Source organism: Dipodomys spectabilis, unplaced genomic scaffold, assembly GCF_019054845.1.
Source record: "Dipodomys spectabilis isolate Male_0828 unplaced genomic scaffold, ASM1905484v1 ptg000416l, whole genome shotgun sequence".
Taxonomy (NCBI): domain Eukaryota; kingdom Metazoa; phylum Chordata; class Mammalia; order Rodentia; family Heteromyidae; genus Dipodomys; species Dipodomys spectabilis.
The window spans coordinates 2,341,050-2,366,634 of NW_024871093.1; the positions used below are offsets into that span (position 1 = coordinate 2,341,050).

At 50.2% G+C, this 25,585-nt stretch overlaps 1 protein-coding gene across 1 annotated transcript in view; it reads left to right on the top strand.

Moving 5' to 3' along the window:
• Nucleotides 1-2,158: 2,158 nt before the first annotated feature.
• Nucleotides 2,159-25,585, top strand: part of Sec14l2 (SEC14 like lipid binding 2) — a 30,494-nt gene continuing 7,067 nt past the window's right edge. Inside the window, exons 1-11 of the mRNA XM_042667713.1 lie at nucleotides 2,159-2,285; nucleotides 4,597-4,672; nucleotides 12,990-13,033; nucleotides 13,894-13,953; nucleotides 14,169-14,357; nucleotides 18,103-18,198; nucleotides 18,349-18,409; nucleotides 19,093-19,176; nucleotides 23,794-23,900; nucleotides 23,989-24,128; nucleotides 24,530-24,699. Of these exons, the coding sequence (XP_042523647.1) occupies nucleotides 2,232-2,285; nucleotides 4,597-4,672; nucleotides 12,990-13,033; nucleotides 13,894-13,953; nucleotides 14,169-14,357; nucleotides 18,103-18,198; nucleotides 18,349-18,409; nucleotides 19,093-19,176; nucleotides 23,794-23,900; nucleotides 23,989-24,128; nucleotides 24,530-24,699 (1,081 nt within the window). The 5' untranslated portion in view covers nucleotides 2,159-2,231. The remainder of the gene's footprint in view (nucleotides 2,286-4,596; nucleotides 4,673-12,989; nucleotides 13,034-13,893; nucleotides 13,954-14,168; nucleotides 14,358-18,102; nucleotides 18,199-18,348; nucleotides 18,410-19,092; nucleotides 19,177-23,793; nucleotides 23,901-23,988; nucleotides 24,129-24,529; nucleotides 24,700-25,585) is intronic.

Genomic DNA, 25,585 nt, shown 5'->3' on the forward strand with positions numbered 1-25,585 from the left:
ATCTTGGAGGTAGGCGAAGGCTGTAGAGCCCTGAAAGGAAGAAGTGAATTCAGTGTATAGGGCAGAGGCCATGCCTGGGGTGTGTCTGGATGGTCAGATGGGCACGGGCTTCATGAAAAGCTGCTGAGCTGCAGTTCTGAGAGGCCGGCCCATCCTGCATGACAGACATGGCCACCATCCAGGAACCCACAGCTCCCAGCCCTAAGCCAGCACTGGGAAACAGATGGACTGATAGCAGGCCTGCTTTCATTGGGTCTTTGCGTTGACTGGCTTCCTCAGTGTCTACCCTGAGGCTGAGACCTGACTAGGCAAGCAGCAAAGGGCAAACAGCACAGGACAGGCTAGGGTAGGCACTCATCAAGTGGTATTATGTAAATTAGCTCCTCCCCTTTTTGTGCAGTTACTAGGGTTTGAACTCAGGACTTTGTGCTCTTACTTAGCTTTTTCTGCTCCAGGCTAGCATTCTACCACTTGAGCCACTCAATTCCCCTTCTGGTTTTTGTTTGTTTGTGTTTTTGTTTTGGTTTGGTTTGGGTCGTGAGTCTTGAACTCTGGGCTGTCTTGAACTGGGTGCAGTACTGAGCTTTTGTGCTTTGAGCCAAAGTTCTACTTCTGCTTTACTGTCAGTTAATTGGAGATAAAGAGTTTCGCTGATTTTCCTGCCTAGGTCCGCTTTTTTTTGTTGTTGTTGTTGTTGGTTAAGGGGCTTGAACTCTGGGCTTGGGCGCTGTCCCTGCACTCTTCAGCTCTAGGTGAGTGCTCTACTGCCAAAGCACCACATCCCGTTTTCTAGTGGTATATTGGAGATGAGTATCACGGACTTTCCTGCCTGGGCTGGCTTTGAACCGTGATCTTCAGATCTCAGTCTCCTGAGTAGGTAGGATTAGAGACCTAACCACAGAAACTCCTATTGACTTGAAGTCCCACACTCATGCTCAGGGAAGAAGCTAGAATTCAGAAAAGGGAATTGGCTGGCTAATGGGATGTCGAATTGGCTGGCTAATGGGATGTCAAGAAAGTTCTGTACTGACATTCAAATCCAAGCCTTCTAATTTCCAGGGGAGGGAGGTATGCTGCAGGGGGGCTGAGCTGTGAGCACCTCAGGAGTGGCTCCCAGAGACCAGGGGCAAGGCAAGGCTCTGCTGGGGTGGACAGCCCCTGGTGGGTGCTTCCTGACCCTCAGCCTGGCACCGTGTTAGTCCATCAGGTGTGGAAGGGGGGAGGGGCGGGGAAGCTGCCAGACTGCAAGATGGCTGCAAGCTGGGCATGGTAAAAGATGGCAGACTAGGAGGATGGCAGGCTCTGGAGAGGAAAGGCAAAGCTCCAGTTCCCAGAGGCGGCACAAGCCTAGACTTGGAGGGCCATCGTGTTCACTGGGACCCAAGGAGCCCTCTCCATTGTCCTGGGGGAGGAAAAGAGGGGACAAATGGGGAAATCTTGCACTATGAGGTCTGATCTTAGAGCAGAGGAGGGGGGAGGGGAGAGAGAGAGAGAGAGAGAGAGAGAGAGAGAGAGAGAGAGAGAGAGAGAGAGAGACCTGGTCATGAGATGGAGCCTGTCCATCACCTTGGGGTTCAGAAAGCCAGCAGGGCACAGGAAGCTCGGGTATAGGTGATAGGTGAAGGATAGATTTGAACTGCAGGCTTGTGTTCTTCTGTTGCCCACTAGCAGCAGTCAGGGTGAGCACCCCTAGTTCACTTCTCTCAGGAGTCTTCTGTTTCAGAACCAAAGAGACACTCCCCTTCCCTCCCCCCCGTCCCCCCCCTCCCCGCCCCCAATCTCCTGGCCCTGGTCCTTCCCCTCCTTTCTAGCCCAACCCCGCAGGCCCCTTTAAGAGGCGGGCCTTGGCCGCCAGCCCCGCCCCCTCCCCACCTCGAGGGCCCCCTTTGAGAGGCGGGGCTTGGCCGCCAGCCCCGCCCCCTCCCCACCTCGAGGGCCCCTTTGAGAGGCGGGGCTTGGCCGCCAGCCCCGCCCCCTCCCCACCTCGAGGGCCCCTTTGAGAGGCGGGGCTTGGCCGCCAGCCCCGCCCCCTCCCCACCTCGAGGGCCCCTTTGAGAGGCGGGGCTTGGCCGCCAGCCCCGCCCCCGCCCCGCCCCGCGGGACCCTTTAAGAGGCGGGGCTTGGCCGCGCGCCTCGCCGCTCCGCAGAAGCCCGGGACTTCGCGGTGCTGCACCAGGACGCGTCTGGGCTGCATCAGCCGCCGCCGCCGCGCGCCCCGAGCCTCAGCCACGATGAGCGGCCGAGTGGGCGACCTGAGTCCCAAACAGCAGGAGGCCCTGGCCAAGGTGAGCCGTCGCCGGGCCCCAGGGCGCGGCCCCGCCTCGGGGCACGGGGTCCCCGGAGGGCGCGCGGCCGTCGCCCCGCTCGGGACCGATGCCCAGCGTCCGCCCTCTGCCGGGACCCCGGGAAGTTTGTCCACCCCGGTCCGCGGCCCCCGGGAAGCCCTCGCGGGCAGCCCGGGGCACAAAGGCAACATTGATGCCCGGGGCTGGCGGGGACTGGCGGCCGGGCCGTGGGGCAGCGGCAGGGCCGCAGGGCTTCCCCCCGCTTCCCGGAGGTTGTTCCCCCTCGAAAGGGCAGTGGCCGGGGCAGAGGGCGGTGGACAGCTCCTTAGCACACTGGGATAGCCCCTGGCTGGGCACCGTGGTCGCGCCTGTGTGACCTTGGGCTAAGCCCTGTCCTTCTCTGTTCCCTTCTTCGTGCAAGGAAATGAGGTCGCATCCGGCTAGTGTTGAAGGCAAACGACTCTTCTGTGTGCGCACTTAAGATCTTTCCTGGGACTCACAGGGATGGGGTGAGGTTGGGCAAATCCCAAGCCTCACCTCCACCCCTGTCTTGAAACTCGGAGCCCAGCCTGGCTGGTACTTTCAGGAGGAAAGGGGTAGGGGGGTGGACTCGGCTTTACCTTGGCCGAGGAGGGGGATGACAGTTTAAGTGCTGGGGTCTCTTCCTCCATCCTCTCCTCACAGGTGATCTCGGGGTGTGGGGGGGAATAGTTCTCTGAGCCAGCATCGCTGGGGTCCAGACGGCTCCACGGCCAGGGCCAGCTTTCCATTGGCTGGAAAGTGGGGGGCTGATGTTTCTTCTGCAGGATCAATGGGGAGAATTTGGTTCCGTGGAATCTCCCCCCCCCCCCTCCCCCAACCACCCCCAAGCCTGGGCAGGGAGGCTTCAGAGTTCACTCGGGCCGAGATGGGATTAGGTAGCGATTAGAGTGGACACAGGAGCTGGGTAGGGTCGGTCCTGGCTGACTTCATGCCTATGGCTTGGAGGAGCAGCGAGGAACAGCGATCTGGAAGCTCTGGGAGCTGCGGGGGGAGGGGAGAGTCAGAGAACCCTGCTGACCTAGGCAAGAGGCACAGTTGGCTTCTCTGGGGCTGTCCTGGAGGTCAGTGACCAGAGACAGGTGAGTGGTGGGGACCGCAGGCTTAGGGAGGGCACACTGCAGCCTGTTGGCCTATAATGAGCGACTAGAGGTGGGTGTGGCCTGTCCCTGGGGGTCACTGTCCACCTTTCTTGTTTAGAGAAGCCACTTCTTTTTTCCTTTCATGGCTTCCTGCTGACCCCTGGACTTTTTTTTTTTTTTTTTCTTGCCCATCAGGGCTTGGGCACTGTCCCTGAGCCTCTTTGTGCTCCAGGCTAGTAGTGCTCTACCACTCGAGCCACAGGGCTACTTGTGGCTTTTTCTGTGTATGTGGTACTGAGGAATCGAACCCAGGGCATCATGCATGCTAAGCAGGCACTCTACCACTGAGCCACATTCCCAGCCCTAGACTACTTCTTTTTTTTAAACCTTCATCTCCTGTTGCTTTCAGGCTCAGCTCAAATGTCATTTTAGGGGTGGGGGGTGGGGGGGTAGGAGATGGGAAGGGAAGGGGAAACAAAGGAGGAGGCTACAATGCTTGATTAGAAATGTACTCATTACCTTGCCCATGTAATTGTAACCCCTCTGTACAGTATTTTCACAATTTAAAAAATGCCATTTTACACAAAGTCATACAGGAACCACCATTCCCTTCTACTATTTTTTTCCCCTCTACTACCAAGGAGGGAGAGGCAGAAGGACTTGGTAGAAAACTGTAGTGGGGAGAGTGTGTGCTCTAGTGTGAAAAATAGACCCAGATTTTCATCTCTGTAATGCTGTTTGACTTTGGATGTGTTACTGAGCCTCCCTGGGTTAATATTTTTTCATCTGAAGACTGGGGACGCTCCAAGGGAATCCGAGTGAGCAGTGTTGGAGACACAGTGCCAAAATCACGTGCGCTGGGCCCACACTGACATTTACTGTGGCACAAACTAGAATGCCCATTCCTGCAGTTAGCCAGGCACATGCCCATCTGCCCACTCCAGTGCCAATAGGCAAGCCCACAGCAAGGTAGGAAAGTGTCCCCGTCTCTTCTTTCCCCTCCCCTGCTACCCAGCACCCCTCTGGTTAGACCTAGCACCCCACACATCACACCTGGCATGTGTTCCGCTAGTGTGTGCAGCACCCATCCATGTAAAAGAAGTGTCCATAAAGGCCCCTATGGAAGGTCCCCAGAGAGAGGCTAGGCCGGGTGTGGGGACAGCCACTTACTTACCTGCCTCTCCTTGCAGTTTCGGGAGAATGTTCAGGACGTCTTGCCCATCCTGCCCAACCCAGATGACTACTTTCTCCTGCGCTGGCTCCGAGGTGAGGAAAAAGGGAGGGAGCTGGGGCTGGGGTGGGGAGGGTGCAGGGAGAGGCGCTGGATTGGGCAAAGGCTCATTCTGGACAACAGAAAACAGACTGACAACTCCTGAAAACCCACCCCTGACCATCTGAGAATTTGGGGTGGGAGATTCAGCCTTGCAAGGGTGGGAACCTTGTGTCTGCTAAGGATCATTTGGATATTTTGTTGGCACACTACCACTTGAGCCTCAGCTCTACTTCCTGGTTGTTGTTGTTATTCTTTGTTGTTTGTTTGCTTTGCTTATTAATGGGAGATAAAAATCTCACAGACTTTTCTGCCCAAGCTGTCTTTGATCTTCAGATCTCAGACCATTGAACATCAGATCTCAGTCTCCTGAGTAGCTAGGATTACAGGTGTGAACCTCCAGCTCCCAGCTCACTGGATACTTATAATGTTATTTATGGGGCTGGGAAGGTGGCTCAGTGGTAGTAATGCTTGCCTTGCATGCATGAGGCCCTGGGTTCGATTCCTCAGCACCACATAAGCAGAAAAGGCTGGAAGTGGTACTGTGGCTCAAGTGGCAGAGCACTAGCCTTGAGCTGAAGAGCTGAAGGACAGCGCCCATGTCCAGAGTTCAGGTTCCATGACCGACCAAAAAAAAAAAAAAAAAATGTTATTTATGGGTCCTACAAAATTATCAATACAAGCTGATAGGTCATGGGCAGCCAAAACATAGGAGAAGCCTAAGTGCATTTTCCTGGTGTGTACCAAATGATTTTGTGGGCCTTAAATTGTCCCTGGGCTATAATTACCCCCCCTTCCCCATGCTTGAGTCTAGAAGGTACTTGGTAATTAGAAACCTGCAAACCCTATTGGATAGCTAGGCCACTGAGGTTCAGAGAGGTGAAGACTGTGGGCAAGCTGCAGGCACAGAGGAGACTAAAGGCCCTGGTTGCTCCCTGTCAGCCTTGGCCTCTTTCCATCTCCTACATAAATCAGCTCTGTTGGTCAACTGAGGGAAACTGAGGCCAAGCTAGGCCCCACTTTGTGCAAAGCCAGAGACAGAGCTAAGGTTCGAACTAGGATCTGGCTGGGCACTGGTGGTTCACGCCTGTCATCTTAGCTACTCAGCTAAGATCTGAGGATCAGTGTTCAAAGCCAGCCCAGGCAGATGAAGCTGTAAGGCTCTTATCTCCAATTAACCATCAAAAAACACTGGAAGTGAACACCAGCCTTGAGCAGAAAAAGCCAAGCAAAAGTGTAAGGCCCGGAGTTTAAACCCCAGGGTCAGCACAACAGACTCTGGTCCCTGAGAGAGGCTGGCTGTTTTATTTTAATAGCAGTGGAATCTTGTGCATGGAAATGTGAGGGACTCAGGAGCTCCAGACTCTGAGTTCTAGTTCCAAGTGTGCCCTGACTTGGCAGTGGTACCTAAGGCTAACGTCAAATATCTAGTCTAGGCAAGACATGACATGATTGAGCTATGAATGTTCCTTTTCTAGTATTAGGGTTAGACTCTTCTTTTCTCTGTCATTTAGGTCATATGTCACCCTCCCTTTCTCCTTCTGACACCTTTCTCTCTCTTTTTTAAAATTTATACAAACTATATTACTAGACCTAGAAGTAACAAAGGAGGGCGCAGGCACTGGTGGCTCACGCCTGTAATCCTAGCTACCCAGGAGGCTGAGATCTGAGGATCACGATACAAAGCCAGCCCAGGCAGGAAAGTCTGTGAGACTCCTATCTCCAGTGAACCACCTGAAAACCAGAAGTGAAGTTGTGGCTCAAAGTGGTAGAGTGCTAGCCTTGAGCAAAAAAGCTCAGAGACAGTGCCCAGGCCCTGAGTTCAAGCCCCATAATTGACAAAAAAAAAGAAGAAGCCAGGTGCCAGTGACTCACGCTTGTCATCCTAGCTACTCAGGAGGCTGAGAGTTGAGGATCACAGTTCAAAGCCAGCCTGGGCAGGAAAATCCATGAGACTCTTATTCCAATGAATCGCAAGAAAACCCTAAGTGACACTGTGGCTCAAGTGGTAGAGTGCTTGCTTTGAGCTGAGGAACTGAGGGACAGCGCCCAGGCCCAGAGTTCAAGCCCAATGACTGATTTCCCCCACACCCCCCCAAAAAAAAGAAAGAAAGAAAAAGGAAAAGAAATAACAAAGGAAACACCATTGAGAGTTAAATCAGCAATGTTCTAAGTTGGGATCTAGAATCAAATCCCAAGATCTTAAAGTATAAACCATGCAATTATTCCTCTGTGGACACCTAGGTCTCACATCTCAGGAGAACAACCATGTAGTTTCCTTTGCTTTCCAGAAATATAATAAAGCTGACCTGTTAAAGATGCACCTGAGCACCCAGGAGAGCCACGTGGGGCTCAGGGAACCTGTCATTTTCCCATTCTCCTACCACCACCCCGCCTCACCAAAAAAAAAAAAAGCTGTGATCTCACCCAGAGAGGATGGAAGGGTAGCCTGGGGGAGGCTGGAGGAAATTTTGGCCCAGCATTTGCAGAAGTATGGGAGCTAGAAGCGGGTGGGTGGGTAGGTGGGAAGACCTTCTTAAAGGGCCAGCTACAAGATGATGCAGCTATGGAGCTCCTGCTAGGAAGAAGAAAAATATGGTTTCATAGCTCTCTTTTATCTAGGAGAGTCCTGCCAGCTGGTCTCCCAGACACCTAATGCCCTTTCCCCACCCACCCTGCCCCTTGGCATAAGGGGGCCCCCTTGTTCACCAAGTACCTAGGTCTGGCACCAGCTATAATCTCATGGGAAACATTGAGAAGTAAGAGGAATGTGGTCATCCTCATTTGCCAGATGAGAAAACTGAAGCTCAGAGAGGAGAGGGACCTTCTCCAAAGGCACTGCCACCACAAAGCAGAATCAGGGCAGAGCCTAGGGTTTGAGATTCCTGCCCAGCATTCTTTCCAGTCATTCCTGAGAATTCATATAAACTCTTTTCTTCCTTTTCTTTTCTTTTCTTTCCTTTTCCTCCCTCCCTCCCTTCCTCCCTCCCTTCCTCCTTCCTTCCTTCTTCCCTTCCTTCCTTCCTTCTTTCCTCCCTTCCTTCTTTCTTTCTTTTTTTTTTTTTGGGTCCGGTGGTGGGGCCTGAACTCTGGGCCTGGGCGCTGTCCCTCAGCTCTTCAGCTCAAGGCTAGCGCTCTACCACTTGAGCCACAGCGCCACTTGCGGCTTTTTTCTTTTTGCTTATGTGGTGCTGAGGAATTGAACCCAGGGCCTCAGGCATGCAAGGCAAGCGCTCTACCACTGAGCCACCTTCCCAGCCCTCTTTCTTTCTTTCTTTCTCTCTTTTTCTTTCTTTCCTTTCTTTCTTTCTTTTGCCAGTCCTGAGGCTTAAACTCAGAGTCTAGGCACTGTCCTTGAGCCTCTTTGTGCTCAAAGCGAGCACTTCTGGCTTTTTCTGAGTAGTTTATTGGAGATAGGAGTCTCACAGACTTTCCTGCCTTGGCTGGCTTCAAACCACCATCCTCAGATTTCAGCCTCCTGGGTAGCTAGAATTACAGGCATGAGCCACCAGTGCTGGGCAAACTTTTCTTAACCAGGTGCCAGTGGCTCAAGCCTGTGGTCTTAGCTACTCAGGAGGCTGAGATCTGAGGATCATGATTCAAACCAGCTTGTGCAGGAAAGCCTGTGAGACTTAGCTCCAGATAACCACCAAAAAGACAGATGTGGAACTATGGCTCAAATAGTAGAGCCCTAGCCACAAGCAAAAAAGCTCAGGGACAGCACCTAGGCCCTGAGTTCAAGCCCTAGGGCTGACACACACATAAACACAAAAGCCAATAACCACCAAAAAACCCTTTTATTTTCTTCTTGAATGGTGCTCAGGATCAAGCCCACATCTTATGCATGCAAGGCAAGCACTACCACCGAACCAAGCTCTGACCTCTTCAAACAGAATGTCTCCTTAGTATTTAATTTGTGCCTTACATTTCCTGGGCAGAAGCTCAGGCCTGGTCAGACCCTATTATGAATTTGAATTAGGGTTTTTGCTGCTTTCAAAAAGCAAACCCTTTTCTCTTTCTCCCTTTGATTCTAAAAAGAAATGTTTTGTTAGCCACCCACACACAGAATGTCTTTCTCTAAGTCAGGTGTGGGCTTGGAGTTCAGTTTTCTGCCAGTCCCCAGACATTGAGCAGAGACACAAATCCCCACTCGCTGACCCCGATCTGGGACTGAGCTCTGAATCAAAGAAATGGCTAACACATGGAAGAGGGGGGCAGCAGTGAGGAGGAAGGGCAGATCTGAGCCTCCCACACATTTTTAGGACTAGGGTGTGGTCAAACAAGAGCACAGGGTGGCTACTGTTAGGGCTGGGTTCTCTGGCAATGCCCCATGCCAGGCTTCGGGCCACCCCTGAGTGGGGAATAGGAGCTGGGAGAGGCCTGGCTCAGCAGATCTGAGGAGTACCAGGTCCAGAGCCAGGAGCAATTCTGAGGGCCTTACAAACTATGGATGCTGAACCTTGGCAGATAAGGGCTTACTGGAGAGCTTCCCTTCAGATAAGCCCCTCCCCCTCACCGTTTGCCACCACCCCACCCCTGGTTCTCTAAGAAGATAAGAGTATCCTTTCCCACTGTTGGGGTCTAGCTCCTCTCATGAGAAGATGTTGCTTTATGTCCTTCTAATATTTCTAGTTTATTAAATGATTGATCAGAGACATGCAGTATCCTGCCCAAGGTTGCATACAGAAGGTAGAAGACCTTGGATGCAAAGCCACATTATAGTTCTCTAAATATTGTACCATGCCGGGGATGGTGGCGCATGTCTATGCTCCCATCTCCTTGAGAGGCAGAGTAGGAGGATCATAGTTGGAGGGCAGTCTAGGCACAGTTAGCTTGAAGCCTTATCTGAAAAACTAACTAAAAACCAGGTGCTGGTGGCTCACACCTATAATCCTAGATACTCTGGAGGCTGAGATCGGAGGATTGAGGTTCAAAGCCAACTCGGACAAAAGCCCATGAGACTCTTATCTCCAAAAAACTGCTCGGAAAACCGGAAGTGGTGCTGTGGCTCAAGTGCTAGAACTCTGGCCTTGAGTTGAGTTCAAGCCCCATGACCGACCACCACCCCCCAAAAAAAAAAAAAAAGAGAAAAAGAAAAATGAACTAAAAGCAAAAAGACTGGGAGTATAGCTCATTGTTCATTAATCAAGAGGCCCTGTGTTCAATCCCCAGCACCACTAAACAAGCAACAAACAAATAAAGTTGCTCCAGATTGTCACTACGGTATGAGAAGACTGATCGTTAAAAGTTCCAAGGCCTGGGCTGGGAAGGTGGCTCAGTGGTAGAGCGCTTGCCTTGCATGCATGAGGCCTTGGGTTCGATTCCTCAGCACCACATAAGCAAAAAGAAAAAAGCCAGAAGTGGCTCTGTGGCTCAAGTGGTAGAGCACTAGCCTTGAGCTGAAGAGCTGAGGGACAGCACCCAGGCCCAGAGTTCAGGCCCCACAACTAGACCAAAAAAAAAAAACCAAAAAAACAAAAAACAACAAAAACAAAAGTTCCAAGGCCACTTTTCAAAACTGCTGGTAGTGTGGCCCTGGCCAGGGTTTTGTTTATTTGTTTTGTTTTTGCCAGTACTGAGGCTTGAATTCAGGGCCTTGAGTTCTTGCTTAGCTTTTTCCTTTCATGGCTGGTGCTCTACCTCTTGAGACATGCTTCTAGTTTCAAGGTTTTGGGTTTATTGTTTTTTGGGTTTTTTTTGCTAGTTAAATGGAGATAGAATTTCATGGACTTTTTCTTTCTGCCTGAGCTGGTTTTGAACCTCAATCGTCACATCTCAGTGCCCTGAGGAGCTAGGATTAGAGGGTTAGAGCCAGGACTAGATCTGTGTACACTCAGCAAATGGTGATGAAGGCACCCATCAGTGACAGTCCAGAGGTCATTCTGTCTGGTCAGGGTTCTAGGACTGTCAACATATCTAGATGCCAAATAAATCCATACACTCATCCAGCCAGGAACTACAGTTCATCAGTCAGATGGGCAAATGCATCAGAATCTAGAGCTCAGAAACCCTACAAAGGATGGGAGGAAGCTGATTGGGCAGAGATGAAATTTGATAAGAGTGGGTGGCAAGTCCCACCTTTCCAAGGAGGGGTAGAGGCTTAGCCGCAGCCCAGGTGTAAAGGATTTGGGGGTTTCAGTTGACTGATCTGAGGGTGTGGACTGTTGCTATGAAAATTCTTGGGGTTTATTGAAGAAGGAAAATAGCACCTGGAGCTATAATCGACCCTGGATAGCTCACTTTAAGAGGGGGCCCCGGCAAGTTGGAGAGAATCCAAAGGGAAGTTATTTGAATGGTCTTAGAGCTGAATGTAAGGAATAGCTAAAGGGCCCAAGGTTGGCAGGAGGGGAGGAGGGAAGATCTAGGGTGATAGTACAGAATTTTCTGTATCTGGAGAGCTGTGTTTCCCTCAGTGTCTCCGTAGTAGATCTTACCTCAGTACAAGAATTAAGTGCATGAGATGGGCGCTGGTGGCTCACGCCTGTAATCCTAGCTACTTAGGAAGGTGAGATCTGAAGATCATGTTTGAAGCCAGCAGGGCAGGAAAGTCTGTGATAAACTACTCAGAAAAAGCCAGAAGTGGCGCTGTGGCTTAAGCAGTAGAGTGCTAGCCTTGAACAAAAGAAGCTCAGGGACAGCACCCAGGTCCTGAGTTCAAGCCCCAGGACAAGCACAAAAGAGAAAAAAAAAAAGAAGTGTAGATCTGGAGGCGTGGCTTAAGTAGTGAGCATCTGCTTAGCAAGTGGAGGGCCCTGAGTTCAAAGCCCAGCAAGGGGTGTATGTTGTAGCAGCTCAGATAATCTAGGAGCACAGGGCCTTGGAAATGGGAGGCAGGAGGATAAAGCATTGGTCCAGAAAACTCTGTGTGTGTGTGTGTGTGTGTGTGTGTGTGTGTGTGTGTGTGTGTGTGTGTGTGTGTGTGTGTGTGTGTGTGTGTGTGTGTGTGTGTATGTATGTACAAGGACTTGAACTCAAGGCCTGGGCTTTTTCACTCAAGGCTAGCATTTTACCACAGTTCCACTTCTGTGTTTTTGGTGGTTTACTAGAGAGGAGTCTCATGGACTTTCCTGCCTAGGCTGGCCTTGAACCTCAGTCCTCAGATCTCAGCCTACTGAGTAGCTAGGATTACAAGCGTGAGCCACTGGTACATGGCATTGATCCACAAAACTTTTTTGGGAAACTGTTGTAGTCTTTTTAAGGGATGTCGGGGTCTTTAGGGACATGACAGGATTGGCTGGAGGGATATTCCAGCACTGTCCCCGCAACATTCATCTTTGAACTTGGGTCAATGTCTCTGAACTGGATTTTAGACTTGCGTAGTAGATAAAAGTTTGTGAGGGGAAGGCCAACTGATAAGGGGGTACAGGGTTCACTTTCCCTCAGAAGAGATAAGACTCTTTGCCTGATCATATCCACTAGCGTGTAATTGTTTTTCTTCTTGTGTCAGCACTGGGGCTTGAACTCAGGCCTTATGTTCTTAGCTTTGTTGCGCTGGGCTGGTGCTTTACCACTTGGGCCACAGCTCTGCTTCTGGCTGGTTAATTGGAGATAAGAGTCTCAAGGACTTTTCTGCCCTGTTGGCTTTGAAGTGTGATCCACCAATCTCAGCCTCCCGAGTAGCTAGGATTACAGGCGTGAGCCAACTATGCCCAGCCACTGAGATAAAATTCTTTGACCTTGAAGTTGCAATGCTCCCCTCCCCAATTCATTAAACTTGACCTGTTCTGCCCACAAACACATTGGCTGTGACAAGCCCTCTGTGACCCTCCCATTAGCCTCTGGATGTGGGGTGATCTGAGTTAGCTGGGGTGATACCCAGGCTGGAAGCAAGGTTTACTCTTTTCTTTTTTTTAATTGTGATTAAGTGATTACATAATTTCTCAAATTTCACAGTATTGTAGGATAGTGATGCTCAGTTAAAGTCACAAACACATTCTAACTTTCCTGGAGCAAATTGTCTATAACATTTATGAGTTCTATGAGCTTTGCAATACAGTTATTTCTTCCACATTGGGTAGTATGTACATTTCTTTTGTTTTGCATAGCATCAGCTGTTCCCTCTTTCCTATTTGTTCCCTCCCTCCCATCACTGCCATTGAGTTGCTTAGTTCATTTTGGTCAATGTCCAGTGCAGCTGATGGGTTCCGCTGTTACTTGGTTTTCCCTGATTCCCTCTAGTTCTGTGTCGTCTTCCTGGCTCCCCTCTGGTGTACACATATATACCATACATGTGATCAGCAAGCAGGTTTACTCTTCGTACTCTTGGGACACTGGGTTTGCCTGCCTGATGTTGATAGTGTCTTCTTGTTACAGCACGAAGCTTTGACCTGCAGAAGTCAGAGGCCATGCTCCGGAAGGTGAGATCCACTTGGCTCTTAATGCTACTGTTACCTCTCGTCCACCAATCAGAATCTCACTTTCCTGATCTTCAGTTACCCATCCCCTCCCACCTCTATCCATCACAGCCACGAGCCTACCTCTGGCCTTTTGCTCTGCAAAGGCAAGATTTTCCTAGTTCTCAGCTAGCTGCGGTGGATCATCTGCTCCTGCTTGCTGAGACATTTAAAATGCACAAGGCCTCTTTTTTTTTCTTTCCCTCATTCCTGCCCAGCGCTTTGTAGTGACCATCTGTGGTCTGGTGGTCAATTCATGCTGTCACTTAACTGCTTCATGTCCTGATGTGCATTTCCTGCTGTGCACGTGTGTGTGCGTGTGCGTGTGTGTGTATATGTGTGTGCACCTGTGTCTGTGTGTGGCCACTGTCCCTGAGCTTTTTCAGTAAGGGTTAGCACTCTATCACTTGAATAAGAGCTCTACCTCCTCTTTTTTGCTGGTTCAGTGGAGATAAGAATCTCATTAACTTTCCTGCCCTGGCTGGCTTAGAATCACAATCCTCAGATCTGTCTCCTGAGTAGCTAGGATTACCGGTTTGAGTCAATGCACCAGGCTTTCACCTCCTGCTTCCCCTCCACCCACTCCCCCCCCCCCCAGTCTTGGGGCTTGAACTCAAGGCCTGGGGGCTGTCACTTGAGTGTCTTGCTCAAGGCTAGCACTTTACCACTTGAGCCACAGTGCCCCTTCTGGCTTTTTCTGTTTATGTGTTACAGAGGAATCGAACCCAGGGCTTCGTGCATGCTAGGCAAGCACTTTACCACGAAGCCACATTCCCAGCCCATCACCTCCTGCTTTTTTAAAGTTTCTGATTGTGTGTTTACAGCATGTGGAGTTCCGGAAGCAAAAGGATATAGATAACATCAAGAGTTGGCAGCCTCCTGAGGTGAGGATGAATTTTCCTCCCCAACCCCCTCCATCTCTGTTCTCAGCCTATTGGACTGGGGAGGGGGGGCTGGAGTTCTGATTGGGTACCTGTTGGTATCCAGGGAAAGGCATGTGAAGAGGGAGACTGGAATCCACACTAAAGCACTACGATGCTGGGAAGCCGTGGGCACCCCCGGCCCACCCAGCAGGGGCGTTGTTGGGGTCTTTGTGCAGGTGATCCAGCAGTATCTGGCTGGGGGCACATGTGGCTACGACCTGGATGGCTGCCCGATCTGTTATGATATCATTGGGCCTCTGGATGCCAAAGGGCTGCTGTTCTCAGCCACCAAGCAAGACCTTCTCAGGACCAAGATAAGGGAGTGCGAACTGCTTCTGCAGGAGTGTGCCCGCCAGACCACCAAGGTGGGTAACGAATGGGGGCCTGCCGCGGTCAAGAGTGAACACTGGGCTCACCCTAGTAATCCTAACTACCAGGAAGCCCAAGATGCGTCAGCTGTGTAAGATGCATGCCTGGGCAGTGAGACCCTACCTCAAAAGTCACTTACAGGAAAGAGGGCTGGAGGCATGGCTCAATGGTTAGAGTGCCTGTCTAGCAAATGTGAGGATATGAGTTCAAGTCCCAGTACTGCCAAAAAAAAAAAAAAAGGTGGGGTGTAATATAGCCAGTCTTTTAGGCTTCATAGCTTACTGAAATCTCAAAGATTTAGAGATGATCATACTGTTGCCATAATGTTTTTCTTTCATTTTGCAGTGCTGGGCATGGAACCATAGCTTTATGTATGTTAGGCAAGCACTCTATCACTTCATTTCCACCCTGGCCTGCCGGATTTTATTTTGCCAAGTAAAGAGTTAAAATGACCATCTGTTATTGTCATAATGAGTCCCCAGTCTATAGAAATGGCATGATCTGGGGCTGGGAAGATGGCTCAGTGGTAGAGCACTTGCCTTGCATGCATGAGGCCCTGGGTTCAATTCCTCAGCACCATGGAACCAGAAAAAGCCGGAAGTGGCTCTGTGGCTTAAGTGGAAGAGAGCTAGCCTTGAGCTGAAGAGCTGAGGGAGAGCGCCCAGGCCCAGAGTTCAGGCCTCACAACCAACAACAAAAAAAGAAAGAAAGAGAGAGAGAGAAAGGAAGGAAGGAAGGAAGGAAGGAAGGAGGCATGATCTGATCTCAGAATAAAAACAAGTCCTTTAAATTGAGTAAACTTAGTTTTATTACAAAACAACACCAAAACAGCTGTAATCCAGCACTTGGGAGGTAGAGACAGGAAGACTGCGAGTGTGTTAGGTCAGTCTGGGCTACTGAGCAAGACCTCGTCTCAAAAACAAAACAAACAAATTAGCCAGGCTCTGGTGGCTCACACTTGTAATCCTAGCTACTCAGGAGGCTGAGATCTGTAGTTAGAAGCCAGTTGAGGTAGAAAAGTCTGTTTGTTTTTAGGACTAGGAAGGTGGCTCAGTGGTAGAGCACTTGCTTTGCATGTATGAGGCCCTGGGTTTGATTCCTCAGCACCACATAGAAAAAGTTGAAAGTGGTGTCGTAGATCAAGTGGTAGAACACTAGCCTTGAGCTGAAGAGCCGAAGGACAGTACTCCAGCCCAGAGTTCAAGGCCCAGGACCAATAACAACAACAAAAAAAAGAGTTTGTTTTTAAAATAATCAGCACAAAGTAGGACTGGCTCAAATGGTAGAGCACTAGCCTAACAAGCATGAAGCCTCAAGTCCAAACCCTAACACACACGCACACACACTCTCTCTCTCTCTCTCTCTCTCTCTCTCTCTCTCTCTCTCCACCATACCACATCACACCTCCTACCCACTAAAACTGACTATAGCTGGAATGTAGTCGAGTGGATAAAGTACATGCTTAGCATTCAGGAAGCCAAGAGTTTGAACCCTAACACTACAATTTTTTTTTTTTTTTTTTTTTTGGTCAGTCTTGGGGCTTGAACTCTTTTCTTTTTAAATTTTTTTTGTTTGGGCCTTGAACTCTTGCTTGGGTGCTGTCCCTCAGCTCTTCAGCTCAAGGTGAGCACTCTACCACTAAGCCACAGTGCCACTCCTGCTTATGTGGTACTGAGGAATGGATCCCAGGGCCTCATGCATGCAAGGCAAGTACTCTACCACTGAGCCACCTTCCCAGCCCACAAACAATATTTTTAAAATATTGCTACATTTTTTTTTTTTTTTTTGCCGGTCACGGGGCTTGAAGTCTGGGCCTGGATGCTGTCCTTCAGCTCTTCAGCTCAAGGCTAGTGCTCTACCACTTTGAGCCACAGCGCCACTTTGGGTTTTCTGGTGTTTAATTGGAGATAAGAGTTTCACAGACTTCCTAACTGGGCTACCGTGATCCTCAGATCTCAGTCAGCTGAATAGCTAGGATTACAGGCGTGAGCCACCAGTGCTTGGCTGCTCCTTTTGGTTGTTGTTGTTGTTCTTAGTTGTGGGGCTTGAACTCAGGGCCTGGTTGCTGTCCTTTAGCCTGTTTGTACTCAAGGCTAGTCCTCTGCCATTTGAACCATGGCACCATTTCTGATTTTTCAGTAGAAGAGTTTCTTGGGGACTCTTGCCCAGGCTGTGATCCTCAGATCTCAGTCTCCTGAGTAGCTAGGATTATAGGCATATGCCAGTGGGGCCTGGCTTGCAACCTTGTATTTTAATGGGAGGATAGATTTCATCATGGACCACCCATTCTTAGACAAGCATTTTGATACCACTCAGATTTTGTGCTTTTCTAAGTCTGTATTCAGCAGAGACCAGAACCACTGACTACTAAGAAAGAGACTGAGGAACATGTCATTCTGGCCTCTTTTCTTCCTTATTTCCAGCAGTTGGAAAGATTCAGTGTGTGTGTGTCTGTGTGTGTGTGTGTGTGTGTGTGTGTGTGTGTGTGTGTGTACATGTACTATTGGTATTGGGGGTTGAACTCAGGGCCTCACACTTCCTAGGCAAGACCCTCTACCATTTGAGTCACACCTCAGGTCCTTTTGATTTTTGTACTTTATGTTTTAAATTAGGGTCTTATACTTTTGCTCATGTTGGCCTTGAACCATGATCCTTCTGCTTCTGCCTCCTAAGTAGCTGTAATACATATACATATCTGTACCACCATGCCCAGCTTATTATTATTATTATTACTATTACTTTGGTCAGTCACGGGGCTTGAACTCAGGGCCTTGTGCTGTCCCTGCAGTGCTCTACCCCTTTGAGCCACAGCACCACCTCTGATTTTCTGGTGGTTCATTGGAGGTAAGCGTCTCACAGACTTTCCTGCCTGCACTGGCTTTGAACCTTGATCTTCAGATCTCAGCCTCCTGAGTAGCAAGGATTACAAGCGTGAGCCACTGGAACCTGGTCCATCTTTTTTTTTTTTTTCTTTCGGTCCTGGGGCTTGAACCTGGCCTGGGCACTATTCCTGAGCTCTTTTTCTCAAGCCATAGCCCCACTTCCAGTTTCATTGGTGGAATTTCAGAGTCTCAAGGACTTGTCTGCCCAGTCTGGCTTTGAACTGCCATTCTTAGGTCTCAGCTTCCTAAGAGTTAGGATTACAGATATGAACCCCCAGCGCCCAGCTCCCTGGCTTAATTTTGAAATGGAGTCTCTCTTTTTGCCTAGGTTGCCCTCAAACTCCAATCCTCCTATCTCCACCTCTGGGATTACAGGCCACCATGCTCAGCTAAATGTGGGGCTTTTCAAATCATTATTTACATACATTCACAGAGGGCCTACTGAGGACAGAGACCCCGGGGATAGGAGTGGAATGCTGGAGGGGTTTGATCTAGATGCACCTGTAGTGCTGCCTGAATGAGAACTGGTATAGGCCTGGGTGTTGTGAGTGCTGTTCACAGAGCCCCATGACTCAGAGGAGAAGAGGAGGCACCAGGCGAGCCCGCGGGACAGAAGGGACTTCAGTTGTAATCTAGATTCACTCGGTCATTTAGCAGATGAGAACAGTGAAACCTAGACAGGAGACATGACTTGCCTAGGCCCCAGTTCCAGCCTGGGATTATTATCTCCATTGGAAAATCCTGGGCTCCACCCAGACCTGATTCTGTTGCTCTGTGGATGCCTGGCCCAATTAGCATTGACCTCTAACTAAGGGCTGGGCTTCTGGCAGCCTGACTTTGACCTATCTGTTTCCTGTAGCTGGGGAAGAAAATTGAGACCATCACCATGATTTACGACTGTGAGGGGCTTGGCCTCAAGCATCTCTGGAAACCTGCAGTAGAAGCCTACGGTGAGGTGAGCAGCAAAGGGGGGACCCCTTGGCTAGGCTACCCTAGGAGAGGAGGGCGGGGCTGGGGGCAGATTGCAGCCGGGAGGAAGCAGGGCCTCTTTTTCCTGGCTCCCAGGCCTGAGCCGGCTGGAACCACAGTGATTTTGCTTCCACAGTTTCTCAGCATGTTTGAGGAAAATTATCCTGAAACACTGAAGCGTCTGTTTGTTGTTAAAGGTAAGTCGGGAATTTCCAGTAATGAAGCCAAATGGGAAAAAGAGGCAAAAAAAAAAAAAAAAAAAAATCTTACGTGGAGCCAGGTGCTGATGGCTCATGCCTGTAATCCTAGCTACTCAGGAGGCTGAGATCTGAGGATCACAGTTCAAAGCCAGCCCAAGCAGGAGAGTCTATGAAACCTGTATCTCCAGTGAACCACATACAAAAAAGGTGGAAGTGGAGGTATGGCTCCAGTGGTAGAGTGTTAGCCTTGATCGAATAAGCTAAAGGAGAGTCTGAGGCCCTGAGTTCAAGCTTCAGTATTGGCACGTGCGTGCGTGCGCGCGCATGCACACACACACACACACACACACACACACACACACACACACACACATACACACACACACACACTGACTAGGGCCCAAGGACTGAACATGTCTTTATGTTCAGTGTTTATGATGTCTCTTGAGCCTCCAGGCCCAATGATGTAGGAAGAGGGGCCCAGCTTATTGTGTGATGGGGGAAGAACCTCAAACTGGTGCTGGCTGGAGCCTGACTTTTGGGCTGCCTGTGTGGTCTCTCCACAGAGCCAGGGGACCCGTGGCCCAGTATAGGGTGGGGCCCTGTGGACAGATGGACTATGAATGACACTGTTAGTGACTGACTGACCCCAGCCTCCTATGGCTTGGTCTGTGTTCCAGCCCCCAAGCTGTTTCCTGTGGCCTATAACCTCATCAAACCTTTCCTTAGTGAGGACACCCGGAAGAAGATCATGGTCCTTGGAGGTGAGTGGCCCCAACTCGACTCTCTACCAATTACTCTGTAGCCCAGATTAGATCCAACTGTAGGATTGTGACCATGGCCTTACATTTTCATGCAGCTTTCTAGCTCATGACTGGTGTTCTACCACTTGAACCGTACCTCCAGTCTGCCTTTTTTGCTGATGAAACTGGAGACAGTGTTGTGGACTTTTCTGCCTGAGCTGGCTTCGAACCACAGTTCTCCAGTTCTTAGCCTCTTGAGTAGCTAGGATTACAGGCATGAGCCTCTGGTGCCCAGCTTCCTATCTGCTTTCCTAAGAACTGTTTTGTGTTTTTTTTTCTCTCAGACATTCTAGATGCAAGAACGGGAGCTCACTGTTGTAGGTTTAAAGATGAAGGAAACTCCAGGCCTTGCCCTCAAGGAGCTGGGAGAGAGGTGGACTGTGGAGGGAAAGCTAAGATACAAACCGATAGACACTAAAAAGGGGTTGGAGAAGGTGCCATGGAGGGCAAGGTTGCTTATAGATGAGGGCAACTAGGAACGTCTCCATCCCGTATGCACTTTGTCCATGCCAGGTCCTGGGCCAGGTGACAGGCTGCCAAGATGATTAGGACATAGTTCTTTGAGCTCTCAGGGAAGGGAGATACAAACAGGTTTATCAGCTTGGTGTGATAAATGGAAGAAAGAGGGACACTGAGGAGTGCCTAGCATGGGCACTCACCTGACCTGGGTTGGGGAGAGGACAGTGGCCTCTTCAGCTGGGTGTTGTGGGATGAATAGGAGTTGGCCACAGGGAGTGGAGTGGAAGCTGCTTGGCAGAGAGAGGGAACACGAGGAAACCCCTCCTTGGTGATAATCCATGGGAATGAGAGGCAGGGGATTCAGAAAGAGATGAGGCTAAATGGGGACCCTGGAGCCAGGTGACAGAATCTGAGATCAGTGGGACAAGGACTGTCCAGGCCACTGGGATCCAGAGAATTCTGGGCAGGAGAAAACAAAACAACAAACCACGATGAGATTTTTTTTTTTTAAAGCAAATCTGATCTGTTGTACTGGCAAGATTGTGGAGGGTAGGGCTGCAGGTGTGTCTTAAAGTATTAGCACACTTGTCTAGCATGCTTGAAGCCCTAGATTTGATCCCTAGTCCTGAAAAAATAAATCAAGATGCTGAGGAGTAGATACCAGCTTGTGTACTATTGCTAGAGTCCAAGCAGGGGTGTGACAGTCATGATTTGTTACAATCGTGCTCTGGTGCAGATTCTTAGACGTCAGACTTATTTGGGGAGCAGCAGAATGAAATGGACTGGGTGGGGAAACTGAGGGAGAAAGAGAAATCTAGAATGGCATGTGTGACCCAGGAGGCCCAGGGATTGTAAACATTTACAGGTGTTGGAATAATAGCCTGAAACTGAGGTTGGAGACTGGAGAATTCCCCAAGGCTAAAACCTGGTGAGTAGCTCAGTGTGAGTTTCCAAGTTCAAGACCAGGCAGAGCTGGAGGAGCCCACTGCGAAGACTGAGAGGTGATGAGCCAGGTTGGCAGAGAAGCCGGTGAACATGGAGAATATCAGGTCACAAGGGCAGGTGCACCCTAAAACCACAAAGACACAGGAATCAGCCAGCCAGGGGAAGGCTGTTCTGTTTTGCTGGAGCAGGACATGGTGTGGTGGGAGAAAGGGCTAGAAAAACCATTTGCAGAGGTGCTTCATGCTACCCATGCGGGTGGGCGGGCTGGGGAGAGGTGAGGGATCCTGAAGGTTTCACCTTTAGGATACATATTGCAAGTGTCCGTTTTCCAGATGTGCTGTTGGTGAGGCCATAGTTTGGTGGAGGGACACTGTGAGGAACATATAGGTGTCTGGGTTCCACTCCTAGCTCTGGCAGCGAGATTCTGCTTGTGTGTTGCTTGTGTGTGTGTGTGTGTGTGTGTGTGTGTGTGTATGTTAGTGCTGGGGCTTGAACTCAGGGCCTGGGTGCGGTCTCTCCCTTAGATTTTTTTGCTCAAGACTGGTGCTCTACTACTTGCCACTTCGGGCTTTTTGCTGGTTGATTGGGAGAGTCTTTATATTTTTTTCCTGCCCAGGCTAGCTTCAAACCTCAATCTTCAGATCTCAGCTTCCTGAGTAGCTAGGATTACAGGTGTGAGGCACTGGCACCTGGCTAGATTCTGCCTCTAATTGTCTGTTCCTCTCTCCGTAAGATGATGGCAAGGACCCCTCAGTCCTTAGCCCGGATCTCTAGCTGAGCTAGGTGAAGAAATTTTTTAAGAAAAAATCAGAGGGGCTGGGAAGGTGGCTCCGTTTTAGAGTTCTTGCCTTGTATGCATGAGACCCTGGGTTTGATTCCTCAGCACCACATAAGCAGAAAAAGCTGGAAGTGGTGCTGTGGCTCAAGTGGTAGAGTGCTAGCCTTGAGCTGAAGAGCTCAGGGATAGCGCCCAGGCCCAGAGTTCAAGCCCCATGACTGACAAAAAAAAAATCAGAGCAGCTGGGCATGGTAATGGATACTTGTAATCCCAGCACTTGGGAAGCAGGAGCAGGAGGATCTCAAGTTCAAGGCCATGTTGTGAGACTCCCTGACTCCCTCTGCTTCCATCTCAAATAACCTAGATATAGCCCAGTGGTAGAGTGCTTGCCTGGCATATGTAAAGTCCCAGATGACATCTCCAGTGCATGCGCGCACACAGACACACACACACACACACACACACAGAGCCTAACACTTTCGTGAGCTGCTCCCACCCACCATGTGTCTGAGGCAGTTTGGCTTCCTGGCAGCGTAGGCAGCTCAGTCTGTTCTCCCACCCACACCTCTGATTCTTTCAATCACAGCCACCTTGGGCTGGGATGGCTGACAGAGGAGCTGGTCACCGGAGCTTAGTGGTGACATCGTGTTCCAGGAGTTGCACTGTCTTGGGTCCAAACAGGTGAGCCCTGGCAGACCCTACACAGTGTCCGTGGCCTCCAGCCAGCAGTATGCAGAAAACACTGGGCTGTCCCCAGAAGCTGCTGCCTACATGGCCTATAGAGTTGGCATGAAAGAATATCAAAATACTGTACTTAGGTTTGGCACTGTAACCCTCGCTCCTCAGGAGGCTGAGATCTAGGAATCCCAATCTGAAACCAGCCCCGGCTGAAAAGTCCATGACACAATTATTTCCAATTACCTTGTAAAAAGCTAGAAGTAGAGGTGGGGCTCAAGTGGTAGAGAGCCAGCTTTGAATGAAAAAGCCACAAGAGAATTCCAGGCCCTGAGTTCAAGCCCCTGTACTGGCATATACAAAATATATATAAATAAATAGTATTTGGCTGATGTTTATGAATTTAGATGGCTGGATGTACTAGAGCCAATTGGGACAGGGCTTGGTTATAAAAAGCAGCCAAACAAGATTGGCACCAGTGGCTCATGCCTGTCATCCTACCTACCCAGGAAGCTGAGATCTGAGGATCGAGCTTAGAAGTCCAGCCTGGACAAGAAGAAAGTCCAGGAGACTCTTGATCTCCAATGAACCACTAAAAACAACCCCAGAAGTGGAGCTGTGGCTCAAGTGGTAGAGCACCATCCTTGAGTAAAAAAGCTAAAGGACAGTGTCTAGGCTCTGAGTTCAAACCTCAGTACCAACACACATAGTCAAACAATAGGAGCTGAAGTGAAATTGGGGTTGGGGTAAAACGTAGGTACCTACGGATGCAGTCACATGCAGGCGTGGGAAGCCTGTGAGCCTCAGAATCTTTTGGTATAGGACAGGACAGACACATGCTTCCCATTGCTGGCCATCTGCTTGTGTTGATAATTTTGCCTGGCCCACGAGCGGTGTTATAAATATCCACATGGCCCTTGGCAGGAAAAAAAACGGTTCCCCACCCTGCCAGGGATGGTTTCCTGATACCATGTACACAGCCACGTGGAGGGAAGATGTGGAGTTCTAACTGGACCAGACCCCGTGGCCTGACCCTTCCTGCCTGTAATCCTCTGCCTTTCCCTGCTTTCTTTCCCCAGCTCCCTGCTTATACTTTTTGTTTTTCTTTTGAGGCAACTTTTACTTTAGAGCCAAGGCTGGCTTCAAACTCACAACCCTGCTTCTGCTGGGATTACAGGTGTGCTATATACACTTGGCTTCCTACTTGTAATGTTTGGATTGCCTTCCAACGGAGTGTGTAAGACACTTTACAGTTTACAAAGCGCTCTCAAATATACTTTACCCCCTTCAGAACCCTGCAGGGCAAGAAAAACTAGATTAGAATGATTTCCTAAGACTACTGAGCTGGCCAGAGGCAATCAGAACAGAAATCCAGAGCTTCTTGTTTCTGCTGTAGGGTAGGGCCATCTTTTGGGGGATGGCTTTTGCTCTTATGATGTATTGCATGCTCATAACGCCCCTTTATTTAAAGACAAGGATTGGATATGCACCTCAGGCTGCCCTTGAACTCTAGATCTTCCTGCCTCTGCCTCCCAGGTACTGTGATTACAGGCAGGCACCTCCATGCTCCCTGGTAGGGGAGGAAGCAGAGACAGGTTTTTCTTCCCCTTTGACACAGACTGTCAAAGATATGGTTAAAAAAAAAAAAAAATCCCCTACCTTTTGGGGTAATGAAATCTTACCTAGTGTTGATGTGTCCCCTTGTTTTCTCTTCGTGCCAGCAAACTGGAAGGAGGTTTTACTGAAACACATCAGCCCTGATCAGCTGCCTGTGGAGTATGGAGGCACCATGACAGACCCCGATGGGGACCCCAAGTGCAAATCCAAGGTGTGGGGCTGCGCGCAGGGCTGGGGGTGGGGGACAGGAAAGCCTGGTTCTCACCCACATGCCAGCTCACCCCCTGCTCTGCTTCTAGATCAACTATGGAGGCGACATCCCCAAGAAATACTATGTTCGAGACCAGGTCAAGCAGCAGTATGAGCACAGCGTGCAGGTAGCCCGGGGCTCCTCTCACCAGGTGGAATATGAAATCCTCTTCCCCGGCTGTGTGCTCAGGTAGGACAGGGTCCTGGCAGAGCCCCAAGCCTTTCATTCCTGGGTGCCCTGAGATGTGGGCTGGGGAAAAATACCCCATTGCCATACACCCACCCAGAGGGAACTGTGGATCTAAATCTTTTTTTTTGGGGGGGGGGGGGGGGGAGGGTTGGTTGTAGGACTTGAATTCAGGGCCTGGGCGCTGTCCCTGAGCTCTACCACTTTGAGCCATAGCACCACTTCTAGTTTTGGGGTGGTTAATGGGAGATAAGAGTCTCATGGGGGCTTTTCTGCCGGCGCTGGCTTTGAACCGCGATCTGCAGCTCTCAGCCTCCTGAGTAGCTAGGATTACAGGTGTGCGGCACCTGTGCCCGGCGTGTGTATTTTGTATCTAAATCTAAATGAGTGCATGGCCTCTGCAGGTGGCAGTTCATGTCAGAGGGGGCAGATATTGGTTTTGGAATTTTCCTGAAGACCAAGATGGGCGAGCGGCAGAAGGCTGCGGAGATGACAGAGGTGCTGGCCAGCCAGAGGTACAATGCTCACATGGTGCCTGAGGATGGGACTCTCACCTGCAGTGATCCTGGCACCTGTAAGTTTCTTCATCTCAACAATGCTTAAGCCCATGTCTGCTTTCTGTCTTGGGAGCCCCCCCCCCCCCCCGCCACTTCCTCTGTCATTTGGGGCACTGGAAGGGTTTGAATAGGAAGGGGAGATCCATCAGCTCATCACTCACCCCACTGCAGAGAGGAGGGCACCTGGGATTAGAGAGGGGCCGTGACTTGTCCTGGGTGGCCCTGCTGGTTCGCAGTGGGGTGGGATGCAGAGACGATACCAGCAGCAGGTGAGGCAGTGCGGTCACCATGGGGTTTCAGAATGGCTGCTGGCAGGGCTCGGGCTAATCTAGCTGGGTCTGTGACTGTGGCTAGTTTTGTTTTTTTGGGTCCAGTCGTGGGGCCTGAACTCTGGGCCTGGGCGCTTCCTCAGCTCTTCATCTCAGGCTAGCACGTTCTACCACTTGAGCCACAGCACCACTTCCGGCTTTTTTCTTTTTGCTTATGTGGTGCTGAGGAATCGAACCCAGGGCCTCTGGCATGCAAGGCAAGCGCTCTACCACTGAGCCACCTTCCCAGCCCCAGCTAGTTTTTTTTAAATTTCTTTTGGTGCCTGTGGACTTAAACTCAGGGCCTCTCATTCTCACTCTGCTTTTCCACTTGAGGCTCCACTTCTGGATTTTTAGCTGGTTAGCTGGAGCTAAGGAGTCTCACAGATTTGTTTTGTTCAGGCTGGCTTTGAACTGCAAGCCTCAGATCTCAGCCTCCTGAGTAGGTGGGTTAAAGGTATGAACCACTAGCAGCTGGCTAGATGTGTGTGTGTGTGTGTGTGTGTGTGTGTGTGTGTGTGTGTGCTTTTTCCTCATAGCCAGCACACTACCAATTGGGGCATAGCTCTAATTCTGGTGTTTTTTTGTTTTTTGC